The sequence below is a fragment of the Gossypium hirsutum genome, chromosome D12 (assembly GCF_007990345.1).
Source record: "Gossypium hirsutum isolate 1008001.06 chromosome D12, Gossypium_hirsutum_v2.1, whole genome shotgun sequence".
Taxonomy (NCBI): domain Eukaryota; kingdom Viridiplantae; phylum Streptophyta; class Magnoliopsida; order Malvales; family Malvaceae; genus Gossypium; species Gossypium hirsutum.
This window is the reverse complement of record NC_053448.1, coordinates 50,800,635-50,827,715: the sequence shown is the minus strand read 5'-3', so window position 1 is coordinate 50,827,715 and position 27,081 is coordinate 50,800,635. Positions and strand designations below refer to the sequence as shown.

Below are 27,081 nucleotides of genomic sequence, written 5' to 3'. Positions count from 1 at the left end.
AGTTGATTTGAGTTTAATGCTTTGTTGGTGCCAATGAGGGCATATTGATTGTATGTTTAAATGATTATGTGAATTGATGTTTTAGCCTTGAAATGTGTATGTTTTGGAGTAGGTTTGAATGGTATAAAATGGCATTATAGGTTACATGAATGGATGGTATGAAACATGCACAAAAATGGTCATTTATGTTGCACATGGTCTACCACAAGGGTAGGTGACACGGTTGTGTGTTATGTTTGTTCAAGTTGGTTTTAGTTTCATACGGCCACTATTAGTTACATGGTCTGAGGACACTGCCATGTGACCCTAGATTACACGGCATCAGTTTGTTACATGGTTTGGGGACATGGTTGTGTGATATGGCACCACATGGCCTCAATCTATCACATGATCTGGCCATATGGCCATGTGACCCATGTTTTGTCTTTTTGCCTATCTTTTGTAAAAGTTTGAAAATGGTCTTGATTTAGTTCCGAGTCGGTTTAAGAGCTTTCGTAAGCTTATTTGAGACTCAAATTTGTTTGAAATGCATGTTAACCATTAGGTTCGATTTGTATTTATTTATATACTGATTATTATTGATAAAAATGTATATGATTGTTTTTATTTACTGTTGTAGCATCCTGTAGCTCGGATCCAATGTTTAGACTGAATATAGAGTGTTACATCATGCTTTGTTTTGGGCAGGTTTATCTCAAGCAAACTACTTTGATTGTACTATTTGTCCACATTGTTGTTGCTAATAAGTTGGCTAATCAGAATAATTATGAAAGAAACTAAAATTGAGTATATTGGGTCCGCCTACTGACTTGAGATTAGGAGCTCTCCTTGTTCTTTTTCTTTAATGAATATTGTCTCTCACGCAATTGTATGCTTTTCTGATCATTCATCACTCACTAATCTGTATAAATCTATTCATAATCACGTTCTTGTTGAAACCTAAACAAAATCATTGTAAAATTAAAATGATTTTTTATTAGCAAATAATGGTTCGTATATTTTTATAGCATAGGAGGTGGTTGAAATTTCTGTGAAATAATAGTAAAACCTCAGGTTTACATGGTATGAAATAATCTATTCTTGTTATTCCATTTCAATTGTGAACTGCCTCATGACCGAATTTTAATTTTAGTGACTTGACATCCTCAAATGTAAAACCAAAATGCTTCAAATCTATAAACGCTGGGAAAATTCTCGTCACGTGCCTTGCCAATCTTTTTTGACCGTGACGCTGATGCCTTACCCTCCATTAAGTCTCCTTTTTCATCATTCATACAAATTTGTCGGAATGTTGGATGCTACAAATTCCATCCAATATTTCTCCCATTAATCCTTCTAACCCTATTTTTTACTTTATCATTTTAATTAATTACTTGAAGAAATTACTTCATTTATCCACATCCTCAACGGATGGAACAGTGTCCCGAAATGATTGATTTGTGGGCATTGGAGGACTGTTGAGGGCTGCTAACGCAAAATGATTAGGTAGGTTTTCATTGCTACTAGGCAAGGATACAATATTAAAAATCTAGGCAACAGCCATACTAGAGGGTCTAATATTATCATGGGGAAGGGATATCCTCAGTTGGAAGTGAAATGTAATAATGTTGTATTAGTAGAGATGATTTTAGTTGGTGGAGCTACTGATAGTATGGTAGAATTACGTTTTATTTATTGTCTGTTAAATCACAATTGAAAAATTTTTTTTATCACATTCCGAAGTCTTAAAATATAGTTGTTGACCATATTGCTAAGTGTACGGCGATTATCTTTATAGAAATTCAATGATTTGAAGTATCTCTACAATCAGTACAAAGCTTAGACAAGATGAATTATCTTAACTCTTTGAAGAATTAATGTAATATTTAATTTTGGCTCAACGTTATTTTATCAAAAAAAATTAGACCAAACTAAGGAAGGAAAGCTTTCATATTACAAAAATCAACTTGACCTAAAAAAATATTACCCATAAAATTTTGAAATTCCATTAACTTGACATAGGGTTTAGTCAATGACTGACACAAACCCAAGTTTGGAAATTCATTAGTTTGATAAGTATGAATGTGACATTGATTTCATTGGACATAATTGAAAGAATTCAGCACTGTGTGTCATTTTCTTTGACTATGTCCTTGCCATTATGATAAATTCTAATTAAAATTCACCATTTCATATTATGTCGGCATTTTTTTTCCTGCCCTTTCCTTTTTCTTTGATTTCTTTTCCATTTTTAGTTTGAAATCATTAAATTTTAGGTATTATCTACTTTTTATCATATTCTTTTTCAAACTTTAAAATCGCATCTTCAAATAATGACTTTTTTCGTTAGTCTTGCAGTTTGATAGAGATTGGATTAAAAAAAAAGCTACCACATTGAAATTTTTTACTGTTTTTATATGATTAGTTTATAAATTTCGAATTTAAAAAAAAATCAATGTCATCGAAAATAATTTCTAAAGACATGTAATTGAAGAGAGAGAGAAAAGAAAATTTAGGGTACAATAATTAATAATCCCAAATGGGTAAAACTTGAGTAAAAAAGTACAAGGTAAAAACTTAAATGAAAATTAAAGCACACCATGTTATCCAAATTTAGCTGATCGGTGTGGTTGAAATTTTATAGTTAATTTTAATTTTATACGAATTATATGTAGGTTATGTTAAGATTTGCATATATTTTGATTATTAATCTTACAATAATAATGAGATTATTTGAATTGATTTTAGCATAGATCTAAATATATTTATAAAGATTGATTTTATTTATAGACATTCAAATATGTACTAGAAACTTTGAAGAAAAAAAAAGTACTTGCACCTTAATATAAGGATGAAGGAGCCTCTTCATGATAACACATAATAAATCAATTTTAATTAAATACAACTATAATTGAGTTATACATAAATCAAACTTAGATAACAAATTTATAGGAATTATCCAGTGATAAAGGGAACAATAAGAAAGTGAATGTCGAAATTTGTACCCAAAAAAGAAAAAGAAAAAGCCATTGTGGTTATGGATATGGTAATTCAGGTAGGTTATAGAGGAACGTGTCCTGGTCCAGTCTGTCTGGCAAAGTTGGTGGGTGGGCTGACACTGCCACGTCACTCACGACAGTACAATTGAGGGATGACGTCATCCCTATCCAACTTTTACCTACGTGCCTCTCCTGCACTGGCTTTCCCATCTATTTACCCCCACCATCCACAAAAAATTTACAATGAAAAATAAAGAAAGGATTGGGTCACATCATGATTTGCTATTTGGGCTGGGCTGCTTCTCTTAGGGTTATCTATGTCTGGGGATTCTTTTTACCAAAGAAAATCAAGATGGCTTTTGATAATATTGACAAACATAACAAGCGACGGATGTGTAAACTTAAAAAGAACACACGTTTTTGTCACTTATGGTAAGTGGCTTCAAGGAAACCTTTCAATTCGTTGTCATTATCATCATCCTCATCTAGTTTAGATTTTGGGTATCAGTTGATGTGAATTGTCCACCAAACCAAATTTAACATTAATGCTCTACGTCTATCAATCATATACCATATAACTATTTTGAAATAATAATAATAATACAATGGCTCCCACCGAACTCCAAACAAACGTTGGAGATTTTATTTGGGTTTTTGAAAGATTATTCCTTCCATCTTTCTTATTACGTTTCGTTTCTTCTAAGAAGTTATTTATCTGATATACTAGTAGTTTTGTCCAAACATGATTATTACAAGTATCAAATGCATTAAGCGATTGATGACAATTAAGCAATAATAACAAAAACTCACAAAACAACAAAGGAAAGCAATCCCTTTTATCAGAAAAGAGAGAATATGGACATCTGTGTTAAGAGCACAAATATTTCTATTTCAGTTAAATTAGCAAATATCACTGCTATGCTATCCCAATTCCCAACATCAGTTTCTGCTCTTCAATGCGCATTTTAGTGTCAACATCTCAACAAAATTTGGATGTGATTAACAACCATACAAGCAAGTCTACAATTCTACCTGAGTTTCCATAATAAGATAAGGATTTATGGATCTGAGATGAAAATATACTTCTCTATATCCGCGAATGTCTTTACATCTTTACCCCACAACCTGCTCGATAAAGATAAATGCACCATGTCATCTATATTTTCATCATTGACATATTAGCAACGAATGCTTTTACCAATTGCTTCAACTCAATGTGCATATAGGAAGAAAGTAAGTACAATAGCCGTCAGTTTCAAATATGAAGCACTTGGTGGACAAGAAAGTTTGTTGTGTTGCATCTTGATAGCAATCTCAAACAACATCAAGCCTAAACACACTGAAAGAATGTGAACTTACCAGCAGTCTATCCCGACAGCATTGGCTCCAACTTTATCTGCCTTTAGATCATCCCCCACATGTACCACCTTGTCAGCCTCCACATCAATTTGATCTACAACAATTCCAAATATCTTTTGATAGATTCTTTGACAAGGGATATATCATCATTCTTTTTGGCTTTGGATTATTGCGAGAAAACGTAAATTTATTTTTCCATATCTTTGAAGTTACTGGACAAAGTACCATGTGTACAGTAAAATAGTGATGGAGTGTGGTGGGCTCAAAAATAAATCATGTTATGCCATTGGAAAAGGAAAAGGAGAAGAGTTTGCTATAGGATATGTTGTGCAAATTGAAGCACCACACCATTATTTATGTGTTTGTATGTAAAGAAATATCATACTTAATCATGCAATTATAAGCACAAATAGCAATCAACTTGAGCAATTAAATTAAAAATTCCCTATGGTTAGCACAATATGGAGAAACATGGAATTAATCATAAGCTATCCTATATGGCTATTACTTCAAATGCTCCAATGTTGTAGATCTCTTTCTCATGAAAATGTAGAAAACAGTGAATGCATCCATAATTCCACATCACATAGAACATGCAAATACATTGACAGTGAAACATGTAGCATCAAGATATTTAAGCAAAAGGCCACAAGACAGACCTATTATAACACTTGTCATTCTCAAGTTTCTAAACAAAGGTGATATGTTAAACAAATCGATAACCAAGCTAATCACAGAGATGGAAAATTTAGCAAAAGCAGGGCATGGAAGTAAATCTATTATCTTTATGATTACTATTAAATGTATTATTTACCAATGAATAAGATATACTTTGGTGCTTAATACAAACCTAAAGCAGCTTTAAATATCCTTGCATCTGGTTTTTCATAACCAACCTCTGAAGATATAATTACAGCATCAAACCTGAAAATAAACTAAAAAGAGGGTTACAAATCAAAAGTAAAAAAGATTATATGGAAGATTTGAATGGCTGAAGCCTATGCCCTTTTTTCCTGTCAGGCATCTAACACAAAAGTAGAAGTGGAAAACAAGATGAGGTATGGAAGGGAAGTTTAAATCGTCTTTTTCTTTTCATGAGCCATCAGAGGCAAAGCATAGAAGAACTAAACTAGATAAACATCGAGTCCACGTCAAGTATAACAAAAGATGTATCCCAACAAGTTTTAAGAGTAAAAAGATATGATCGCCACTAATTAAGGGGGAAAACAGAAGTAGAAAGTTCAGTTTTTTCTGATTAACATGGCAAACATTTGTAAGCAGCCTAATGAATAATTGATGCATTAAAATGCGTGGCTCGGTATTAGGAAACGCCAAGACAACAGCATCAACACAGTACTTGATACTTACAGATCTATGACATTGAGTTCCTTCAATACCTTCCTCAATCGGGTGTCAAAATTGGACACAACAGCCACTTTAACTGTACCATCACTCACCACATGAGAAATAAAATGGTGGGTGGAAAAGCTTTTGTGATCAATCTGTATTACCATTATTAATTGTGAAAGAAAAAGAAGAGGAATACTTGATGAATATGACCTCCAGCATTTTTGAGAAGCCATATTGTTTCAGACGCTCCATCTGGAAGACGCCATGCATAACCATTTCCATAATGCTGAAAGAAGCAGTAAACCAGACTTCAGCTTTAACATAAAATGAACTGCTGGTCTAATTACGTGCATTTGAGAGAGTCACTAATTATAGCAACCACTTAAGTTCTTGAAACTCTATTCATAAGTACAGTAGTACTTCAGGAACTTAAAAGTGGAAAAAGAAAAGTATGTCCCAAACCATCACCTCGTAAACTTCCTCAAAGTAATCGTCATTGGAACAGCCAGTGGCTTCAGAGACAACAAGTTTCCAAAATGGCTTTCCATCCCCCTATCAATGATACAACACAAGAGGAAAGATACATCACAACCATTTAAAGACAATAGTTCACTAAACTAAATAATAATGTAACAGAGCATGGACTGTGAAAGTAGTATTGGGAACAAACATGAAAGATTCATTCTATGGGGAGAGCTCCACTTACACCCGTGTACTTCATAATTTTTTTATGATTGATATTTTGAATTTTTCTATAATTGTACTTGTTATGCATCTAAAATTTTGAATCAATCCTATATCTCTATCATATCAATATCAATCTAAACTTGACATGCATGATCTCCATCAATCGGACATTAACGAGTGAATTGTTAAAATATTAACAGTAGAAAATGTTATGGAAGTGTGTAGTAATTTTACATCGGTGTGCATGTGGATCCCTCCCTTATTATAATGCCACATCCAGTCCCCAGTATTCGGTTGAGAAAACAAAATTCACATCGCAATAAAAGAGAGCAACAAAGGAAACCACGAACCTCGTAACGGAGCTTATCAGGCCAGGGAGCAGCAAAAGCCCTTTTAAATCCTTTCTTTATTTCAGCTGAATTCAATTTCAGACCTAAAAGAGAGGGGGGGGGGAATTGTCAAATTGAATAAAACTGAACACTAGGAAACCAAATTTCAAGCGTTAAATCAAGAAATAATGCAAAACCCACAATGGGAAGTCTCTAAAATTCAACCATAAAATATGGGTAGATGAAAAGTGACCGTGTTTAGCTCCAATAGAAGCGTAAGTCTCTTCTACAGGCTTGGATAATTGCAAGAGAGTGCCTGCGGCGTCCAACAGCAGTCCATCGTAAGCTCTTTTAACCGAATTTCTAACTGCAAATGGTCCCAAATTAAGGAATTCAAAGTGAACAAACAAAGCAAAAGGAAAGAGTATTTTTTTTTTTGAAGTAGAAAAGGAAAGAGAGAAAATAATAACCAGAGTGAATGGAGATGGAAGAACGGCGAAGGGAATAAAGTGATGTGAAAAGAGTCTTGCTATGCCAATATTTCGTGAAGCAAGATTCCATTTTCTGAATCAGATTGCTCTGCCTCTGTGTTCCCTTCTACTTGGGCGATCGATTCTAGGACAGGCCTCCAACTGTTTCCGTTAGCACCATATTTTCTTCTACTCCTTTTATTTTGTTTTTCCCTTTTAATCTACTTAGGTTTTTTTTTTAATTATTTGAATTTTATAAAAATTGTACATTGAAGGTGGCTGTATTAATTTTTAATATTTAATTTTTTATAGTTGATTAAATGAAAATTTATAATTAAATTATAAAAACATTATTTTAAAACTTAAATAAATAAATTTAATTCTATTACTTCTAAAGTAAAATAATATGACGTCAACTTTATTTTTAAATGTTAATTAATTTAAGTTTAAATAAAATAATAAAATTACTTGTTTTTAAGTATAACTTTATTATTTTTAAAAGTTTAAAAAGTATTTATATCATTCACTTTTAATTGATAAAATGAAGTCCACACTTCTATATATAAATGATATATTGTAAGTTTTAAAATTTTTATTGCAACAAATTTTTTCACAAATTTAAAACTTTAAAAGTTAATGATTTAATTATAAGCAATATTTTTTTGGAAAGATTTAAGTTTACACTTTCCACTTATATATAGAGAGAAAGACAGAGATATAAAAGTAAATATTTGTGTAAAAATGTTTATGGATTAATATGAATTGAATTATATTTGAGACGAGTTTAAATATGATATTAACATATTTTATGCTTACTTTAACTTCATTCAACTTAAAAACGAACTTAAAATTTTGCTCACTCACTTATATTTAAAAATGTTTACTCAAATCCATTTAATTATGACTATATAATTTTAATTTAAAATTTAATAATTATATATTTTTCATTTATTAAAATTTTATATATAGACAACTTAATATTTCTTTTAAATTTACATTATAATATTATATATTATTATAGATTTAATTTTATGTTATAAATTACATAAAGATATAGAAATAACATGATACAATATATTATAAAATTAGAAAACAAACCGAGTTAATCCTATTTTAAACCTTAAATGTTCAAGCTTGTGTTCAACTCATATTTAAAACTAGCTTAATTTTTTTTTGCTTAAGCCCATCTTCCGAATCTAAATACAAATTCTTTCAAATTTCAAAGTGAACTTTTAGACTTAGATAAATAACCCAACCCTTGAAAAAATCAACAAGCAAGATAATAAGAAAAACAAAAGAAAGAGCCAAATGACTAGCCTGCACAGGCACGGCACACAATAGTGAAGTCTGGTATGCTGAGAAATATAATTCAAGGGACAATACTTTTGGGTGCTTCTCGAAACAATAACCAAAAGCTATCAACAGAAGCCATACTTTTCAATATAATATATGAAATTGAAATAACATTAGGGGATATTACAAAGTGTGTTATGAGAAAAGCTTTGGTAGGAAGTTGGGTTGGAACTACAGAAAAAGAAGACAAAATGGCAGATAACCCCGATGTAGTATTTCCTGCAAAGTGACACTGTCTGCTTCCATTTCCAAATCATTCAGACAACCCATGGTTATGACTGCCTTCTATAAACTTAAGCCTCATTCCACCTGGCATGTAGGAATTGAATAGTTTTTTAAGGCCAGAAGAGCTCCATTTCTTCAGCAGAACTCTGCTCTGCCAACTGTAATTTAAGCACTTGTAGATATCCCAAGAAACTGATTTGCTTCTAATTCCTGTCAAGCTTGAAAAATCCAATAAAAAAGATTCCCGGAAGAGAAAAAAATCGTGGTTTTACTTCATAGAGAACCCTGTGTTTGACTTTCGCTGTGGATATCAATGCAAAGACTGCATTTATGCTCCCAGAAAACTAGCATAATCTGTAAACGGAAATTTGAGAACTTCCTGATTATTGCTTCATTAATAATGGTTTCTATGGCTATGGAAACATGTTCTCTCAAATGTCCTTTTGAGTTTGTCATTTAATTTTTATCATACAATTAGTCTCTTACCAGCAACAAGCTGGTATGAGCTTTGATTATACTCTAAACAAAGTTACTCTAATGTCAAATTGATGCCTAAGCAAATGATATCCAATTGCAGTCAAATTTTAGAGATTTTCACTAAACAAACTACATTGAACATGTCTTACTGTGGCAGCTTAGTAAATTAGCTTTTCACCTATAGGTTTCGAAGTCAAAATTGAAGACCACACAATCAACTTTAAACAACAACGATCATAATTAGTTTCACGCACCTAATTTTCTTGACTAGTAGATATACTCAAAGCAAAAGGATCAAGGACAAAAATAGACTCAAATTCACCTTTATTCACTATTGACCTTACTCATAAAAGCTATTTTGCTTGGTAGATGAATGACAACATTGAGGCATAAATTAGTCCAAGTGGAAGATGCCATCACTAGCTACAATTGGACAACAGTTCCTAAAAGCTGCTAAGACAGAACTATTAACTTCTAAGCTTCGAGCTGATACCTAGCTTCTATGTTATCAGAATGCATTCAGGTAAAATTGTACAAGGAATATTAGCCATATTTCATCATACCTGACTGGTCACGGAGGTGGAGGAGATGACAACAACCGATGCCTGAATAATTTTGCTAGTGCTCTGCGCTCACAGTCCTGCATAGAGTTAATATATGCAAATATAAATCCTTAACATAGTAACCTTCATTGTGATTAATGACTTAAATGTGTTATTCATGCATATCAGGGATCCATGTCATGTACAGCACAAGAAGTATACATATTTTCTATTATCTGATTATACTGGCTCAGCATATAGTTGGAACAATGTCAGGGAAAATAAGTTGCTTGAATTCTCTAGGAGTAATTGGTCTTAATTTTTTAGCCCTACTCTGACAGCTGGAAGTCCTACATGCATAAGGGTTCCAAAGGCACAATGCTAAGTTGCATGCCGTTGATTCAGAAATCATCACGATCCAGCAAAGCGAGCTACTTTCAATAAAGATTTCACAAGAACCAGAATACACTTGTTAGTTAGACATACCAAATCGCAAAGCAAACACGACTATCAGGGCACCTGCCTAATAATGTTTTATAGTGATAATATCTGAAAAGCAATTAGATTCAGTGGCGATGAGCAGTCATCAATAAGAAGCTTATTTAACAAATCCCTGGTGTCAGATAAACCATTTTATTAAACAAGAGTTTGCTAACACATATTGTTCGCCTCAAACATAATATTTTGCTAAGCTTTGAAAAGGAAATACAGTCAAATTCTATGTAGAAACTATATTTTAGCAACAGCATCCCCCTACAACAAACAATGCAGTGACAATATACAATAACATACCATATGCAAATGTAAAATCACCTTAAACATATTTAGATGGAATGGTTTATCTGGATTCATTCTCGTCAACTTCAAATAAGTATATGCAAAGCTTAGTTGGTCACGTGAGGTAAATCGATCAACTTCATTGAACCACAAGCACGAAAATAAGTTTGACATTGGTGTATGAGCTCGGATGATAAAGGAACCTTCAGGTACATCTGCAGGGTACATTGAGCACAAATCAGTTCCTGGCACGCAAGAGAGCTAAGATAAAAATAAGAAGGTTGATGTTCAAACATAAAAAGGCTCCAAGATACGCACAACTTGGAAGAGGAGTATTTGGGTCTGAAGGGTTAAACTTTCTGAGGCCGTCAGATTGGTAAAACATAAACTGCTCATCAATGGCTGTATGGTTGTACTTATTAAGACGCTTATTTTGTAGTACCTCTTCCCAAACGCAGTGGCGATCATAATGGTTTGAAATGGCATACTCTGCTCTCATTCGCCACAAAAAGAATTCAATGATAAGCATTGGGTCAGTATTAAGTCGCATCTTACTGTCAAGCCATATTGAATACCTGAAAATAAACATTAAAATATAGTATTTAATTAAAGATCACACGTAAGACTCAGAAGGATAAGCATGAGGCTTAAAAACTATAGACATAATCTCACCTAGAGGAAGGGAAAAGACGATGTGATAAAAACTTTGGCACCTTTCCAGTTTTCCGCATGTCCAAGTACGGTAAGTTCCTCACAACAACAATTTTCCACAGACCAACATGTCCTTTCTCATCAGGAGTATGTCCTTCTGAAGACAGTTTTGACAGCGTTTGCTCATCCACAAACATAACAAAACACACATTTTTCTTGGAAAATTCACTAATCTGAAAAAATAAAAACAAAAAGATATGGAGCATCACAGACAGAATAAAAAGTTGTGCAGATTATCCTAAAACTAAAACAACACTATATACCAATCACCTTGTTCGTTCTGCTATATTAACTTTTAAACAGTAATTAAAAACCACAGGAACTAAACCCAACTAAACATATCTGCCCAAAAATAGTTGTTGGCAGTGAAGATTAGGATATCATCAGAGAGATTTGCAATTTATGAAAAAGAGACAAGACAAATATCAAACTAGAAAGTCAATCATCACTTGCATACATTTCATACATCAGATTGAAGTCTCCCAACTATAAATGTTTCAAAAAAATTGGTTTGTATCTCCTCCCCTTTAAAGCCTTTAGATACATTTAACTTTAACTTTACGAATGATAATACTTGGATTAACTCCCTCATATCCTGTCTTAAAACATTCAAGTTTGTATCTATTCTTCTCTCTTCGGTTGAAATAAGTTGTGTAGAAGATATATTCTTTAGAAAAGGTTAGGCTTCTTATTCAACAGCTAAATGTATCGCAAATGCATAAAGTAAGTATAAATTCAAGGAAGAAAACAAGACATTTGAACTAAAGATGCTGATTCTCTCTGTCTTCTAGACATGTTTACATGCATTATACAAGGCAAACAATGAGATTTGATAAGGAATGCTCATGTACCAATCTGCTAGTTGGTCTTCTCAGAAAGTCAGAGCTTCCAAAAATGCAAGAAGATACTGCAACTCGACAAGTATTCATGTATGCCTTATCATTTTCACTCAATTCAAATCCAGGGCTTGATAATCTTGACATGCCCTTCACAAAACCACAGCGAATAGTTTGATTCCTTGCTAAGAATGATTTCTTTCTTTCATTAAGAGTTTGATACCCTCCAAATCTACTCTGAGGTGAGTTGGCATGTGGATTCACCTCCCTCTCTACATACTCTAGTGAAAACTGTGTGAAATTCATATAATTCTTGGGCTCTAAAATATTATCAACTGCTGCTGCAAGCCCAACTTCGCATGGAAAATCTGAAAACAAAAATGTTTAGCGATATGTATGAGAAATAATTTGCACAAAAGAGTTGAGTTTTGACTTGTAAGGATTTAGATCTTCAGCCAAGAAGAAAAAGAACTTAAGCATATCGGTAAAATAAATCAAGTGACAATTTAGTTAACATAAGATCTAGATAGTGCATTCCTAAAGCAATAAGAATTGAGAAAAAAAAATAAGTTGTGTACTTGTGTTTAATTAGGAGGTTGCAATTTATGCAATAGAATAGTTCACAATTCATGCCATGAACAAGAAAACGAATGGTAACATAACAGTTTAGTATATTAAATGCAAAATGCAGCGTTGACACTAATATTGTGCTAGAAGACATGGCAGTAATCATTTATGTGGATTTTGTCCCAGCATTGCTCGAAAGGAACATGTAGAGGGAATTGAAACTGTTTGGGAAAGAATCATGTATAGCTGTAAATTGTATACTTAGCAAGGTGTCAAATCTGTCAGTACTCAGTAATTATTATTTTCCTAAGAATTAGTGCTATTTTTTCATAATTTATGTGGGCTGTAACTTTCTAAAAGTTTTACTCAATGAATTGAATCAATTATTCCCCAATATTCAGTCTTTTAAAGTGAACACAATGTAACACCTTTAACATAAGCAAACGGCAAACGATCAGTAACTCAGAAGAGAAGAGCTAAAAACGAATAAAGCACAACAATCAGCCATTTTTCAACGTGATGAAATCTATAAAAATTCACTGCCAAAAACTAACATGGATTTGCAAACATCTTCCACCACTCATCAAACAATTAGAATTTTTTTTCTGAAATGATCTTAACAACAAACAGAAGCATAGAAATCCAAGGAAAGAAAGAAATAAATAAAGAAAATCTCTTACGCTGCTTACGACGCTTGCTTTTGGGCCGCGTCAGGGGGGCATCGTAGCTGGAAACTTGTTCAAGTACTTCTCCTGATAAGGGAAGATGTTTTTCTTCCTCGTTACCTGAACTTATATAAACACAATTAGATTAATTATCCAATAAAAGAAAAAAGTAGGATTAGGAAGAAATAAATGAGCGAAAAGGAGAGTTGCGAATCTGACCGTTGGAGAGTAATTTAAGGACAAATGTAGCAAAAACGCAGAAGAAGAGTACAGCGAGAAGAAGCAGTAGCCAACGGAAGAAGCTAGGTTTAAGCAAATTACGAGGAAACCTCCTTCCTCGACGAGCTACGCGAGAACCCTGCTCGTTTCGAGCCACCACCGAGTTCAAAATCGCACCGATTAAGCCGCCTCGTCTCTCTTGTAACCATTCTCCATTGTATTTAAACAAAGCCATCGCAAAGAAAGCTTTGAAGAAATTGTCGCCAATGATAACAAGCTCCTCATCATCATCTCATCTTCTACAAATTAAAAAATATAATAATAACCATCAGATCTGTCATCTATGCATCCACCTCTGTTTCAAACAACCGAAATTTTAAATTTTCAGATTCGATGTTAAATTTTAAAGCGGGAATCGAAAATTGAAGAAGGACTTTGAAGAATAGGAACATATAATTTCACAAGCGTTTAATTAGGATTTGCTCAAGGTTAACGTGAGATTTTTTATTACCGACGATGTGTCTGGCTTTAGCGGGGTTCCTATTTAAACGCCAAGTTCGTTTGCTGTGGACCGGATCAGACCAGACCGGACGTGTATTTTTCTTTTTATAGTTCACCTAGGGTTTTTTTTTTATCTCAAATATAAATTTAATATATATTTTATATTTCATGTTATTTTACAATTTATATTCGAGAGTATAGTTGTCCCTCTTAATGATATATTTTTAAAGTTTGAATATATATTCTCTTTTTAATAAAACAATGTGATATATTATTGCTCCTAACACATTAGTACTTAAATATTAGCTTTTTTTATTTTGGTCCAAAGAAATTTTTTTTCAATTTAGGTTATGTTTGAAAAATTGAAAAACATAAATGTTAATAAAATAAGTACTGAAAAATCAATGGCTGAATTGAAGTTATAAAGCATGTTTGGTATATTAATTAAAATTAAATATTGAATATACTTAATCTTAAATGAAATAGAATAAAATAAAATAAAAAGAATTGTATTATTCTCTATTGAGTGATACATAGATGGATCTACTTACCATTTTTTATATTATTTGTAGAAAAACTTCTATCTAGTAGTTCTCATTATGGGTTACCAAATGCGATTAAAAAAACAAGTTGTTGAAAATATTAATTTTCAGCTGATTAAATTTTTTTAATACTTTATTAAATAATATCTTAATATTTTTTATTTATATAATATTTATACATTTTATTAATTTAATCTTAATCTAATAAATTTAATAATTTAACCATCCACATTTATTTGTTTTAAAAATTGACTCTTGTTTCTTTTATATTTTACTTTTTTTGCCGATTCTTTTTTTCTCTTTCTTTTTCCCTTTATTTCCAAGTGGCTAAATGAGGGAAATGTGCTGAAAAAAATAATTGGTAAAATAGGACAATTTTAAAAAATTAGGGAAACATGTCGATTTTGGAGAAAGTGAGTGAAAATGCGTCCAACTAGACGTGCTTTCTACATAGTTGGCAAGAAAGTACATCCAGTTAGACGAGTTTTCCTTTCTCTTTCCTTGGCCGATTTTTTTTCTTTAGGATTTTTTGGGGTTTTAAGTTTAAGGGTTTAAGATTTAGAGTTTTTAGGGTTTGATTAGTTTTAAGGTTTGGGGTTTGGGGTTTCTAGTTTGTTACTGTTTTGGGATTTGAGGTAGATATTGTGAAAACTTTAAGAGAGATTTAAGTTGTACGGGATGCGAGAACGCTTGAAGACACGCACATTTCATATGCATGTCGAAATGAGACCATTACCTTAGAAGCTTATCCTATGGAAGTCGGGTTCTGAAGTGATGTTGCTTTATACTGTCACGAGTTGAAGTCTATGTAAAGGTCCCAGTCGAGGCCATTATGCGGTCACGGGTTGGAGTATAACTAGGGGGCCAGTTGAAGGTCATTATGCGGTCACGAGCTCAAGCTTTTTTTAACCCAGACATGGTGGCTTATAAACACCATACATAAGATTGAGGCCATAATCATAGGGGAAAACGAATGGGTTTTTCATTTTAATCAACGTAATTTTTTTCTCCATATCCATCGAAGGCAGTATCTTTAACCTTCATTCTTATCTGAAGTTCGAGACCAAGTTGGATGCAAGAAGACTCTTAGGGGGAAAGCGGATGTTCTGGCAGAGTAGAGGTAAAACTCGAGTCAATGCGGCAACGGTTGTAACACCCCTAACTCATATCCGATGCCGAAATAGGGTTACAGAGCATTACCGAAATATACAAATCAAATACGAGCATTTCAATTATTTAACAATCATGTCAAAAATCATTCAATAAGTCCCTTAAATGAACCATCGAGGCCTAAAACATACATTAGAAACAAGTCAGAACTAAACCGGGTACTTAGAGAATTTTTCGCGAAATTCCAAAATTTTTCCTCTGCACAGGGGACACACGCCCGTGTGGTCAGGCTGTGTGGGCATTCGAAATAGGGCACACGGCCGTGTCCTAGCCCGTGTCCGTACCCATGTAACTCTTTGACTTGGGTCACACGGCCAAGTCACACGCCCGTGTGCTAGGTCATGTGTAGGTGCAGGGGTCACACGGCCAAGCCACATGCTTGTGTGCCAGGCCGTGTGAAAAATCCTATGCATTCTGTTTTAAGATTTTAAGATGCAGGGGACACACGGCCTAGACACACACCCATGTGCTAGGCTGTGTGTCACACAAGGCTGAGACACATGTCCGTGTCTCTGCCCGTGTGGACGAAAATAGGCCATTTCCAAGGCCACATTTCTCACCTAATTTGTCTTCCACCTACATCAACACTTTAATACATTCACCAACCAATTCAAGACATTAAAACCAGGCCAAAACTAAGTCTTATGCATGACATATTATCACATATGTTCAAGTGTTCAAACTTACCAAATACACATATGTGCATATAGGCATATTTTACCAATTATGCTATCTCAAACCAATCATCAATAGGTCTATAAACTTTCCACCATTGAACCATTTCAAACACACACATCAAACATGTTTAGGCCATATATTTACATATCAAAATATACCAAACACAAGCCATACCAATGGCTAGTTTCAACTAAATATTTATATGCCATCATTTGACCAATTTAACCTATACATGCCATTATATCCAAAAAATATTTTTTCTATTTATACCAAAACGGGCTGAAGGATAGTGTGATGTTGCTCCGACCCGTGTCCAACCTTTACGAGCTTCCGAATACTATAAAACAGAGGAAATAAACAAGGTAAGCATTTAATGATTAGTAAGTTCGTATAATAGGAAATTAACTTACCATTCATTTTTATTAAAATAAACATATAAGATGCATCCAAGCAATTTGGCTAATAGCCTAAAACACACTACGTCATCAAACATGTTAGTCATTTACTTCACATGGATTTCAAGAATCGTGTATGAGCTCATCAATACCAAATTTCCATGTATTTCATGTATATATAAGTAACAATTGACTTTGAATTTGTAATACCCAAAAATTTACTATAGTAAGAAAGTAAGATATTATCCTTGATATAGTAAAGTAAGGAAATAAAGTGACAAAAAGGGAAATTTTGAGAATTGTCAACATTGGGAAGTATATTATGATATATTAATTCAAGAAAGGACAAAATCGCAAAAGTAAGAAAAGTTTTGTGGCCCAAGAGTAAATACTTAAAATTTGAGGGGTTAAAGTGTAAATATAAAAAATTTGAATGAGCAATAGTGAAAATAAGGGTGAAATGATCTAGAAACTAAGGAAAATGGATGAATTAGGACCAAATTGAATAGGTGAAGAATTATGAAGGACTAAATCATAATTTTACCAAATTAAGTGATGACTCAAGGACGAAATTTTAAAAGATCATAAAGGGCAAAATGGTCAACTAGAAAGAGAGAGAACTCTAGAAGGAAATGATGATATTAGAGATATTTTGATGATATTTTATAATTATTTAATTAAATAAATATTATTTTATTAATATTTTAGTGAGATTTTATTATTATTTTATTTAGTATATAAGGAAAGAAAGATGAAGATTCTCTTCATCTTTCGATGCACCCACGTGAGAAGAGAATAGTAGAAATTTTTTTTTACAATTTGGTCCTTTTACCAAAAGTTCACCATTTTCACTTAGAAATCAAAAGAATTTCCATAGCTACCAAGAGAGTAAAATAATAAGGAGACTATGGGGAGCTAGAATATCAAGTTAGATTCAAGAAATAGAAGCTGGAGGAGAGAGAAAATTAAGTTAAAGATTGAAATCAATAGAACAAGGTAAGAACATCAAGAGTTTAATATATTTTTAGGTTTGATATTATTCAAAAAGCATGAAAATAATGTTAAAGTAAAGTTTTCTTATATAAGGTTCTATGTTCTTGATATGTTAGTGAAGGGAAATATTGTAGAGAAATGAAAGGAGGGTGTTATAAACTTGGTTATCAACATTTTGCTCTAAAATAGTTTTGGACAGCAGCAGTAGTCTGACTTTGAAATTTCACCAAAAATTGTATAAATTTAATTAGAGGTTAATTAAATTATTAAATTAAATTCTATTGAGTCTAGTTTTACATATAAGAAACGGTGTAAGTAAAAGAGTTTCATATTATGAGATATATGAATTTTTGTGAGACAATGTCAGATTGATTTCAGGTTCCCATGTTTTGACTTTGGAAAATCATAAAAAATTGTAAAAAAATAATTAGGGGTTTAAATTTATATTTTTAAATTATTAATGAGTCTATTTTCAAGATAAACAAATGAAGACATCATCCAAACTCCGTACTAAGAGATAACTAATTTTAGTAAAGAAAGGTCGAAGTTGTTAAACAGCAGAACATGGAATAATTTGAAGATTTTGCTGTACTTATTGGCTAAATTATAAATTCTGAATTTTTTATGGTAGAAAGATATTTGAGTCTAGTTTTAAAAACATCAAACGGATCTTAATTTAGAATTCATTAGCCCAAGATATAAATAATTTAGTGACTATGACTCAAGTGGACAGCTTTGATATGAACATATAAGTAATAGTGGAATTATAGATAATGTTATATATAAGCATGTTATATACATTAAGGATGTGGAATGGAGAGGAGGAGGAGCAAAATATATATGAATATCCGGCTAGAATGGGTTTACATTAAAAATGGCTAATTTGCATGTTTTAGTCTTAGGGACTAAATTGAATAAAAGTAAAACTTTAGGAGCAATTTTGTAAAAATGTCAAAAATAACCAAATTGCAGGAAATGAATTTTTTTTATTGTCTAAATTAATAAGTTGAATGAAATTATTAATTTAGATCAAGATCAGGTGGAATATCGAGGAAATTGGAAAATTACCAAAATGCCTTTGAATCTTGGTATTTCTGCAATTTAGCCAAGTAAGTTCGTGTAACTAAATTTTGTATATTTATATGTTTGAATTGAATGTTGTATTTGTGAATTTGTGTAAATGTCATATATATATGAAATTGATCATATATCTAATGATGTCTGATAAATATAAAGTCTCGTTTGAATAAATGAAATTCGATGGATATAGGATTTCCCGTATTGGATGTGGCCCTGCATATGTTGCAGACACATTATAGCTCAAAAGAGCGTCCTGTAATATGCCCTCTCGAGCTTCCCATTACATGGTTCCTACGAGCATCCCGATCGGTATTGACCCTGCATGTGTTGCAGACATACCGTAGCTCTTTGTAAGCGTCCTATTATTGATCGGTATTGATCCTGCATGTATTGCGGACATACCTTGAGCGTCTCGATATATGGCTCTTCATGAGCTTCCCGATATAGCTCGCTTGAACTTCTTGATATATGGCTATCCGAAGCTTCTTGATAATAGCTCTTCGGAGTTACCCATTAAGCTCACATGAGCTTTCTATTCTAAACTCTTATGAGTTTCCTGTTATAGCCTGGATAAGCTTCCTATTACATGGCTCACATGAACTTCCTGTTATATGGCTCGAGAGAGTGCTTTCTGATTATGTGCTCTAATGAGTACCCCTGAATATGAATTGACGGATTTCAGATTCATACACTTCATGTGTACTACCTTTGTATCCATCGATATTTTAAATGATTCAACAGGTAAAGTTCTGATATGAGATAACATGAGTTAGAAATGAACTATTACCTGTATATACCTGAAATACATGGAAATGATGTTTATTTGATATATTGAAACATGACATGAAAAATACATGTATGTGAAACTTGCCTGATAATTATGTATATTCATCATTATGAACTGTTACTAGAATAAATATACACGAAATTCATGAAAATGATGATACATGAAATATTAATATAATGAAATGAATGATTTATGTTTATGAAGAAACGACAAGAGAATTATATGTATCATGACATGTAAATATGTGACTATCTTTGATATGTTGATACAAGAAAATTATGTATGTTGAGACGAGTAATAAACTCAAGTGTGAAATGTCAAGAAAATAAGTTTATCAATGTTGAATTTATATGTAATATATGCAAGTACGCTAACCAGTGTTGTTTATAAGATGTATTGAATTGGTAAGTATTTAAGTGAAAATATGCTAATGCTCATGAAAAAGTGGTAAGGTTTTAAATTATGAATTTTCTTATGAAATGACTTATCATGTGATCAATTCGAAAAAGGCTTTGGTTAAATACACTAACTTGTGACCATGGTTGAATGATATGTTTATGACTTGTGTGTCATGCATATAAAATAAGTGGGGAAAGTAAAGAAACGCAAATGAAAATAAAGAAATCTGGAAGAGTTAAAAGTTATATAAAACCTTACTAAGCTTGGGATAATATGTATATGTGATACTGTGGATTTATTCACCTTGTGAATTGATGAATATAGCTTCATGAGTATTGTGGTATCAATATTGGGTTATTCTTGATACATATAGATTTCATATTTGAAATGAATTAATATGCTTAAAGTTTATACGAGCTTACTAAGCATTCGTTGCTTACGTAGTTGTTTTCCTTTACTTTTTAGATTATTGGAAGCTCGATCGGGTTGGAATTTTGTCAGAGTTATATCACACTGTCTATTGGTTCTATCGGTACTTTTAAATGTTTTGATTTGGTTATAATGCATAGGTATTCTGGTTAATGTTGGCCTATAAGAGTTTTGTTAATATTAGCCACTTATTTGGCTTGTGGCACATATTAGTTTGGTGCATATTTGTCTTAAATGTTTGATGTGTGGTTTGGTTTATGGTTGTATGGTGAAAGATAAAATGTTAGATAAAAGTGCATTTATATACATGTGTTTTGGGATGCAATTGAATTGATCATGAATCGGTAGATATGTAAGGTATATATATAACTTAATATGTTAGTATTTGAAATACATTTTGGCATCAAATGGTAAGTTTTGGTAGGTAAGTGACTTGGTTAGAAATAATGCAAATTAGCTTGGTAAACTTTAGGTACAAATATGCATATAAGTTAGTTATTCATATGAATATATTGAAAATATGAATATACCTGTTATAATCTGATATCTGAGGTGCCTAAAAACATATTGATTGTAAGTGACAATATTATATGTTTAAAGCTTGATTTTGACTTATTTTTGATGTCTAATTATGGTTTGTAGATATGCACAAAGTTGATTGTAGGTTGACACAAAATTGGGTGAGAAATATAGCTTGTAAAATGGATTATTTTCATCCACACGGGTAGAGACACGGGCGTGTGTCTCAACCGTGTATGACACATGGCCAGGTGACATGGCTGTGTGTCCCTTGTATCTTTTAATTTACATAAGTCAGTATGCTTAAATTTTTCACACGGCCTGACCACACAAGCGTGTGACCCCTGCAGTGTTGAAAATATTAAATGTTTTCGAAAAATTTTCTGAGTTAGTCCCGATTTGTTTCTAATACGTAATTTGAGTCTCGAGGGCTCATATAAGGGACAATGTGTATGATATTGATTAGTTATTGACATGAATGATATATGATATGAAATGTTTACATTTTCTATCTATTTGATTTATAAATTTTGGTAATGCTTCGTAACCCTGTTTCAGCGACAGATTCAAGTTAGGGGTGTTACAGAATTCATTTATTTTCTCGTATCAGGGTTTTACCCGTTGAATCATTTAAAATATCTATGGATACCCGGGTAGTACACATAAAGTGTACAAGTCTATACTTCATCAATTCATATTTAGGAATGCTCATATGAGCACATAAATGGGAAGCCCTCTTTCAAGCCATATAACAGAAAGATCATATGAGCCATGTAACGGGAAGCTTATCCGGGCTGTATAACGGGAAGCTCATAAGAGCTATAATCAGGAAGCTCATACGAGCCAATAACAGGTAACTCCGAAGAGCCATTAACTGGAAGCTCCGGATAGCCATATATCGGGAAGTTCAAACGAGCCATATCAGGAAGCTCACAAAGAGCCTTTATTCGGGAAGCTCACGAAGAGCCATAGAACGAGACACTCATAAGAGCTGCGGTGTGCCCACAACACATGCAGAATCAAAACCGATCGGGATGCTCCGAAGAGCTATTAACGGGAAGCTCGCAAGAACCATATAATGAAAAGCTTGAGAGGGCTAATATTGGGACGCTCTTTTGAGCTATGGTGTGTCCGCAACATATACATGACCACAACCAATTTAAGAGCCCTGTATCCATCAAATCTCATTTATTATAAATGAGACTTAATATTTATCAAACATTGTCGGATATGTGATCAATTTCATATACATGACATTTACACAATTCACGTATATAACATTCAATTTAAACATACAAATATACAATTTAGTTACATGAACTTACCTTGACAAGTGTTTGTTGATTTGTTTTCTACTAATTCGACACTTTCTCTTTTCCTCGATCTAATTCCGTATTTTATCTATCCGGATCTATACGAGTAAATTTAACTCAATTTAATAAAATTCATAATCAATTCAATTCAATTTACATCCTAGGAAAAATTACTATTTTGCCCATATACTTTTAATTACTAACAATTTCGTCCCTAGGCTCAGAAAATGAAATTCATGCAATTTAATCCTTATTTCAAGCCTAACCAATTTTTACATATAACATTTTCAGCCCAACTAATTCATAAAATTCAGAATTTTTCCATGAATTTTACATCTTTACAATTTAGTCCCTAAATCACAATTTCATCAAAATTCACTTTACAAAAGTTATTTATCTACCAACAACCTTTCATTTTCTACCATAAGTTTCATAATTCATGCACATTCATCCATGGAAAAACCCTAGTACTTTGATAAATTTACAAATTAATCCCCAAAATAGCTAGATTAAGCTATTACGATCTCAGAAATATAAAAATTACTAAAAACGGGACTTGAATACTCACCTAATTAGGCCAAATAAGTTTTCTCTTTCTTCAATTCTCCATGTCTAGGGTTTCCATATTTTATTTGGGAAAGATGATGATAAAATGATGATATTTTTTTATTTTTTATTTTTTATTTATCATCTTTCCAATTTTATCCTTTTCTTTTTCTAATTTTCCATGGATGAGTCATCAAACTTACCTACTAACTCCTCTTAATAGTCTATTTTCCATATAAGGACCTCCAATTTTGAATTCCATAGCTATTTGATCCTTTTAGCTACTAGAATTCAACTTTTGCATTTTATGCAATTTGGTCCTTTTATCAATTAATCATGTAATTGGTAAAATTTTCTTAACAAAATTTTTATATGATATTCCTATTATACGGTAGACGATAAAATAAATTTAAAATAATTTTTCTTACGGACTCAGATTTGTGGTCCTAAAACCATTATTCTGATTTCATTGAAAAGGGCTATTACAACTTTCCCCCCTTAAAGAATTTTTGTCCTCAAAAATCTTACTAGCAAAGAGGTTTGGGTATTGCTTCCTCATTGTTTCCTCTGGTTCCCAGGTAGCTTCTTCTAATCCATGTCGTTGCCAAAGAACTTTTACTAAAGCTACCTTTTTATTTATCTGCTCTTTTGTATCACGTGCCAAAATATTGATCGGTTTCTTACTGTAAGTTATGTTAGGCTGAATCTCAACCCCTGTCGGGGAGATATCATATGAAGGATCTGACCGATATTGTCGTAACATAGACACATGAAATACATTGTGAATTCTGTCAATCTCTGGCGGTAGGGCCAATCGGTATGCAACAGGTCCGATTCTTTCAATGACCTCATACGGTCTAATAAACTACGGACTCAATTTTCCTTTACGACCAAACCGAAGAACTTTCTTCCAAGGTGAAACTTTCAAGAATACCTTGTCACTAATTTGGAATTCTGTTTATTTTCTTTTAAGATCCGCATAAGATTTTTGACGATCAGAAGCTGCCTTTAAACTGTCCCGGATCACTTTCACTTTCTCTTCGATTTCACAAATCAAATAAACTTCATGTATCTTTTTCTCACTGAGCTCTGCCCAATACAATAGAGTTCTACATTTACGACCTTATAGAGCATCATACGGTGTCATCTTAATACTTGACTGATAACTGTTATTATATGCAAATTCGACTAATGACAGATATTTTCCCAATTACCTTCGAATTCTAAAACACAACACCGAAGCATATCTTCAAGAATCTTAATCACACGCTCAGATTGACCATCAGTCTGGATGAAATATAGTATTGAAATGTAATTGTGTACCCAGGGCCTCTTGTAACTTGTTCCAGAATTGGGATGTAAACCGAGGATCTCTATCGAAAATAATAGATACCGGCACTCCATGTAATCTAACAATATCAGAAACATATAATTCAGATAATCTATCAAGGGAGAAATCCATACATACCGGAATAAAATATGCAGACTTCATTAAACGGTCGACGATTACCCAAATGACATCTTTCTTTTTTGGAGATAGGGGTAATCTTGACATAAAATTCATGGTAACTCTGTCCCATTTCCATTTCAGTATCGTAACTAGCTGTAATAGTCTTGAAGGTACCTGATGTTTAGCTTTAACTTGCTGGCATATCAAACATCTAGATACGAATTTAGAAATATCACGCTTCATTCCCGGCCACCAATGCATTTGTTTCAAATCGTTGTAGATTTTATTACTCCCCAGATGCACAAACATAGTACCACTATGAGCTTCATATAAAATATTTTGTACAAGCTTTGAATTCTTCGGAACACTAATTTTTCCTCTGTACAACAGATAATCATTGGATCCAATTTGAAATTCTGAATCGGAAGTTGATTCACGCTGTACCCGTTTAGCTTGCAACTCATTATCATTTTTCTGAGCTTCGCAGATATGCTGTAAAAATGTCGACTGAGCTTTTAACTCAGCTAAAATTAAGCCATCATCAGACAATGATAATCGAGTATTCATTGCTCGCAAAGCAAACAGAGACTTTCTACTCAGAGCATCTGAAAATACATTTGCTTTTCCCGGATGATAATCAATTACCAAATCATAATCTTTCAATAGCTTAAGCCACATGCGCTGTCTCAAATTCAAATCTTTCTGTGACATCAAATACTTTAAACTTTTGTGATCAGTGAATATATGACATTTTTCATCAAATAGATAGTGTCGCCAGATTTTAAATGCAAATACGATAGCTACTAATTCAAGATCATGTATCGGGTAATTCTTTTCGTGTGGCTTTAGTTGTCTTGAAGCATAGGCTGTGACTTTACCTTCTTGCATTAAAACACAACCTAAGCCATTCAATGATGGATCACTGTAAATCACAAATTCCTTAGCCGATTCAGGCTGAACCAGAACTAGTGCTTCAGTCAACAAGGCTTTCAATCAGACAAAACTTTGCTGACATTTATCAGACCATTCAAATTTCACATCTTTTTGCAATAGCCATGTCATCGGCGAAGCTATCATCGAAAACCCTTGTACACATCTCCGATAGTAACCGACTATTCCCAAAAAACTTCTAACTTCAAACATATTTTTTGGTGGTTTCCAGTTAACAATTGTTGAAAATTTATTCGGATCCACTCTAATACCTTTAGCAGATACTATATGTCCAAGAAAACCAACTTTCCGAAGCCAGAATTCACATTTACTAAATTTAGCATACAACTGTTTCTCACTCAGTGTTTGCAGAACAATTCTCAAATGATCAGCATGTTCGGTTTCATCTCAGGAATATATCAGAATATCATCAATAAATACCACCACAAATCTATCTAGATACAGTCTGAAAATTCTGTTCATCAGATCCATAAATACCGTAGGTACATTTGTTAAACCAAATGGCATCATAAGAAATTCATAATGCCCATACCTGGTTGTGAAGGCTGTTTTTGGTACATCTAAGTCTTTCACTCATAACTGATAGTAACCAAAACGGAGATCAATATTTGAAAACACTGTGGCACCTTTCAACTGATCAAACAAATCATCAATGTGGGGCAGTGGATACCTATTCTTAATGGTAACTTTGTTGAGCTAACGGTAGTCAATACATAATCTCAAAGATTCATATTTCTTTTTAACAAATAGAGCCGATACACCCCATGGTGAAAAATTGGGTCGAGCAAAACCCTTATAGTTAATTCTTGCAATTATTGTTTCAACTCCTTTAATTCTGTAAGAGCCATTTTGTATGGTGCTATAGATATCAGTGTTGTCCCTAGAATAAGATCTATAGAAAATTTCACTTCTCTAACCGGTGGTAATCCGAGTAATTCTTCCAAAAACACATCAGGATACTCACAGACTACTGGCACTGATTTAATCTTGGATTCAAACACTTCAGTATCCAATACATAGGTAAGATAAGCATCATAACCCTTTCTGACATATTTCTGTGCTAACATGGCTGATATCACATTAGACAACCCATTTAAATTATCAGATTCTTTCACCATTCTGGCATTTCAACACAATATACTTTTGATTGCAATTTACTAAGGCATCACGCTAAGTTAACCAGTCCATACCTAGAATTACATAAAACTCATCAAATAGTAATAACATCAAATCAGCTGGAGAGTAGAAACCCCGTATCATTAATGGACAGTTCTTACAAATTTTATCCACCATCACATACTGGCCTAGGGGGTTTGATACTTTAACCACAAATTTAGTGGACTTGACAGGTAAATTTTTAATAGACACTAAATTCGTGCAAATATATGAATGAGTTGAACTGGGATCAATTAAAGTAATTATATCAGTATCAATAAGAGAAAAAGTACCAGTAATAACATTGGGTGTAGAGGCATCCTCACTTCCACTAATAGCATACATCCTTGTCAGTGCTCATACTTCAGATTTAACAGTTGAATCTTTTCTCGTACCTCGACTACCACTAACATTGCTGGGGTTACGAGGTGGTCTACCTCTTGTAGTGGAGTTGCTCGGCTTTGAAGTCTCTACAGTATCTCTCTCAGGATTTTTCGGGCAGTCTCTAAGATAGTGGTCAAAAGAACCACATCTAAAACATGCTCCATTTCTCATGCGACATTCACCAAAATGAAATTTATTACAGTGTTTGCACCTGAGTTTGGTGTTTCTGACATTGTATGCACTC

The 27,081-nt window shown here is 33.0% G+C and overlaps 2 protein-coding genes across 5 annotated transcripts; both read right to left on the bottom strand.

Annotated features, from left to right (window-relative positions):
- Positions 1-3,789: 3,789 nt before the first annotated feature.
- Positions 3,790-7,395, bottom strand: LOC107940650 (haloacid dehalogenase-like hydrolase domain-containing protein 3). 3 transcript variants are annotated; one of them, XM_016874084.2, is made up of 9 exons: positions 7,174-7,395; positions 6,957-7,070; positions 6,725-6,807; positions 6,156-6,239; positions 5,898-5,973; positions 5,706-5,778; positions 5,188-5,261; positions 4,338-4,431; positions 3,790-4,103 (listed from the first exon to the last, which is right to left on the bottom strand). In XM_016874084.2, the coding sequence occupies exons 1-9, from the start codon at positions 7,262-7,264 to the stop codon at positions 4,037-4,039; spliced, it is 756 nt and encodes a 251-aa protein (XP_016729573.2). In that variant the 5' UTR covers positions 7,265-7,395; the 3' UTR covers positions 3,790-4,036. The 3 variants fall into 3 exon arrangements, with proteins under 3 accessions (XP_016729573.2, XP_040962939.1, XP_040962938.1); XM_041107005.1 differs by having other exon boundaries at positions 6,957-7,019; positions 7,174-7,377; XM_041107004.1 differs by lacking the exon at positions 5,706-5,778 and having other exon boundaries at positions 5,188-5,272; positions 5,884-5,973; positions 7,174-7,377.
- A 1,194-nt stretch (positions 7,396-8,589) lies between these two features.
- LOC107940646 (probable hexosyltransferase MUCI70) lies at positions 8,590-14,065 on the bottom strand. Of its 2 annotated transcripts, XM_016874078.2 has the most exons (8): positions 13,546-14,065; positions 13,342-13,446; positions 12,110-12,462; positions 11,220-11,431; positions 10,866-11,122; positions 10,584-10,762; positions 9,792-9,868; positions 8,590-9,105 (listed from the first exon to the last, which is right to left on the bottom strand). In XM_016874078.2, the coding sequence occupies exons 1-7, from the start codon at positions 13,778-13,780 to the stop codon at positions 9,800-9,802; spliced, it is 1,410 nt and encodes a 469-aa protein (XP_016729567.1). In that variant the 5' UTR covers positions 13,781-14,065; the 3' UTR covers positions 8,590-9,105; positions 9,792-9,799. The 2 variants fall into 2 exon arrangements, 1 of the variants encoding a protein (XP_016729567.1); XR_005921776.1 differs by lacking the exon at positions 8,590-9,105 and having other exon boundaries at positions 9,787-9,868; positions 10,990-11,122; positions 13,546-14,063.
- Between the last annotated feature and the right edge of the window lie 13,016 nt (positions 14,066-27,081).

Bases quoted from the DNA above. Each gene is read 5' to 3' on its own strand.
- LOC107940650 (XM_016874084.2), bottom strand. From the start codon at position 7,264: ATGGAATCTTGCTTCACGAAATATTGGCATAGCAAGACTCTTTTCACA. The intron at 6,808-6,956 runs GTCACTTTTCAT...CCTCTCTTTTAG, and splicing joins TTCTATTGGAGCTAAACACG to GTCTGAAATTGAATTCAGCT. The intron at 6,240-6,724 runs GTTCGTGGTTTC...TATCATTGATAG, and splicing joins CTGATAAGCTCCGTTACGAG to GGGGATGGAAAGCCATTTTG.
- LOC107940646 (XM_016874078.2), bottom strand. From the start codon at position 13,780: ATGGCTTTGTTTAAATACAATGGAGAATGGTTACAAGAGAGACGAGGC. The intron at 13,447-13,545 runs GTCAGATTCGCA...ATATAAGTTCAG, and splicing joins CCTTAAATTACTCTCCAACG to GTAACGAGGAAGAAAAACAT. The intron at 10,763-10,865 runs GTGCGTATCTTG...TGTACCCTGCAG, and splicing joins AAATACTCCTCTTCCAAGTT to ATGTACCTGAAGGTTCCTTT.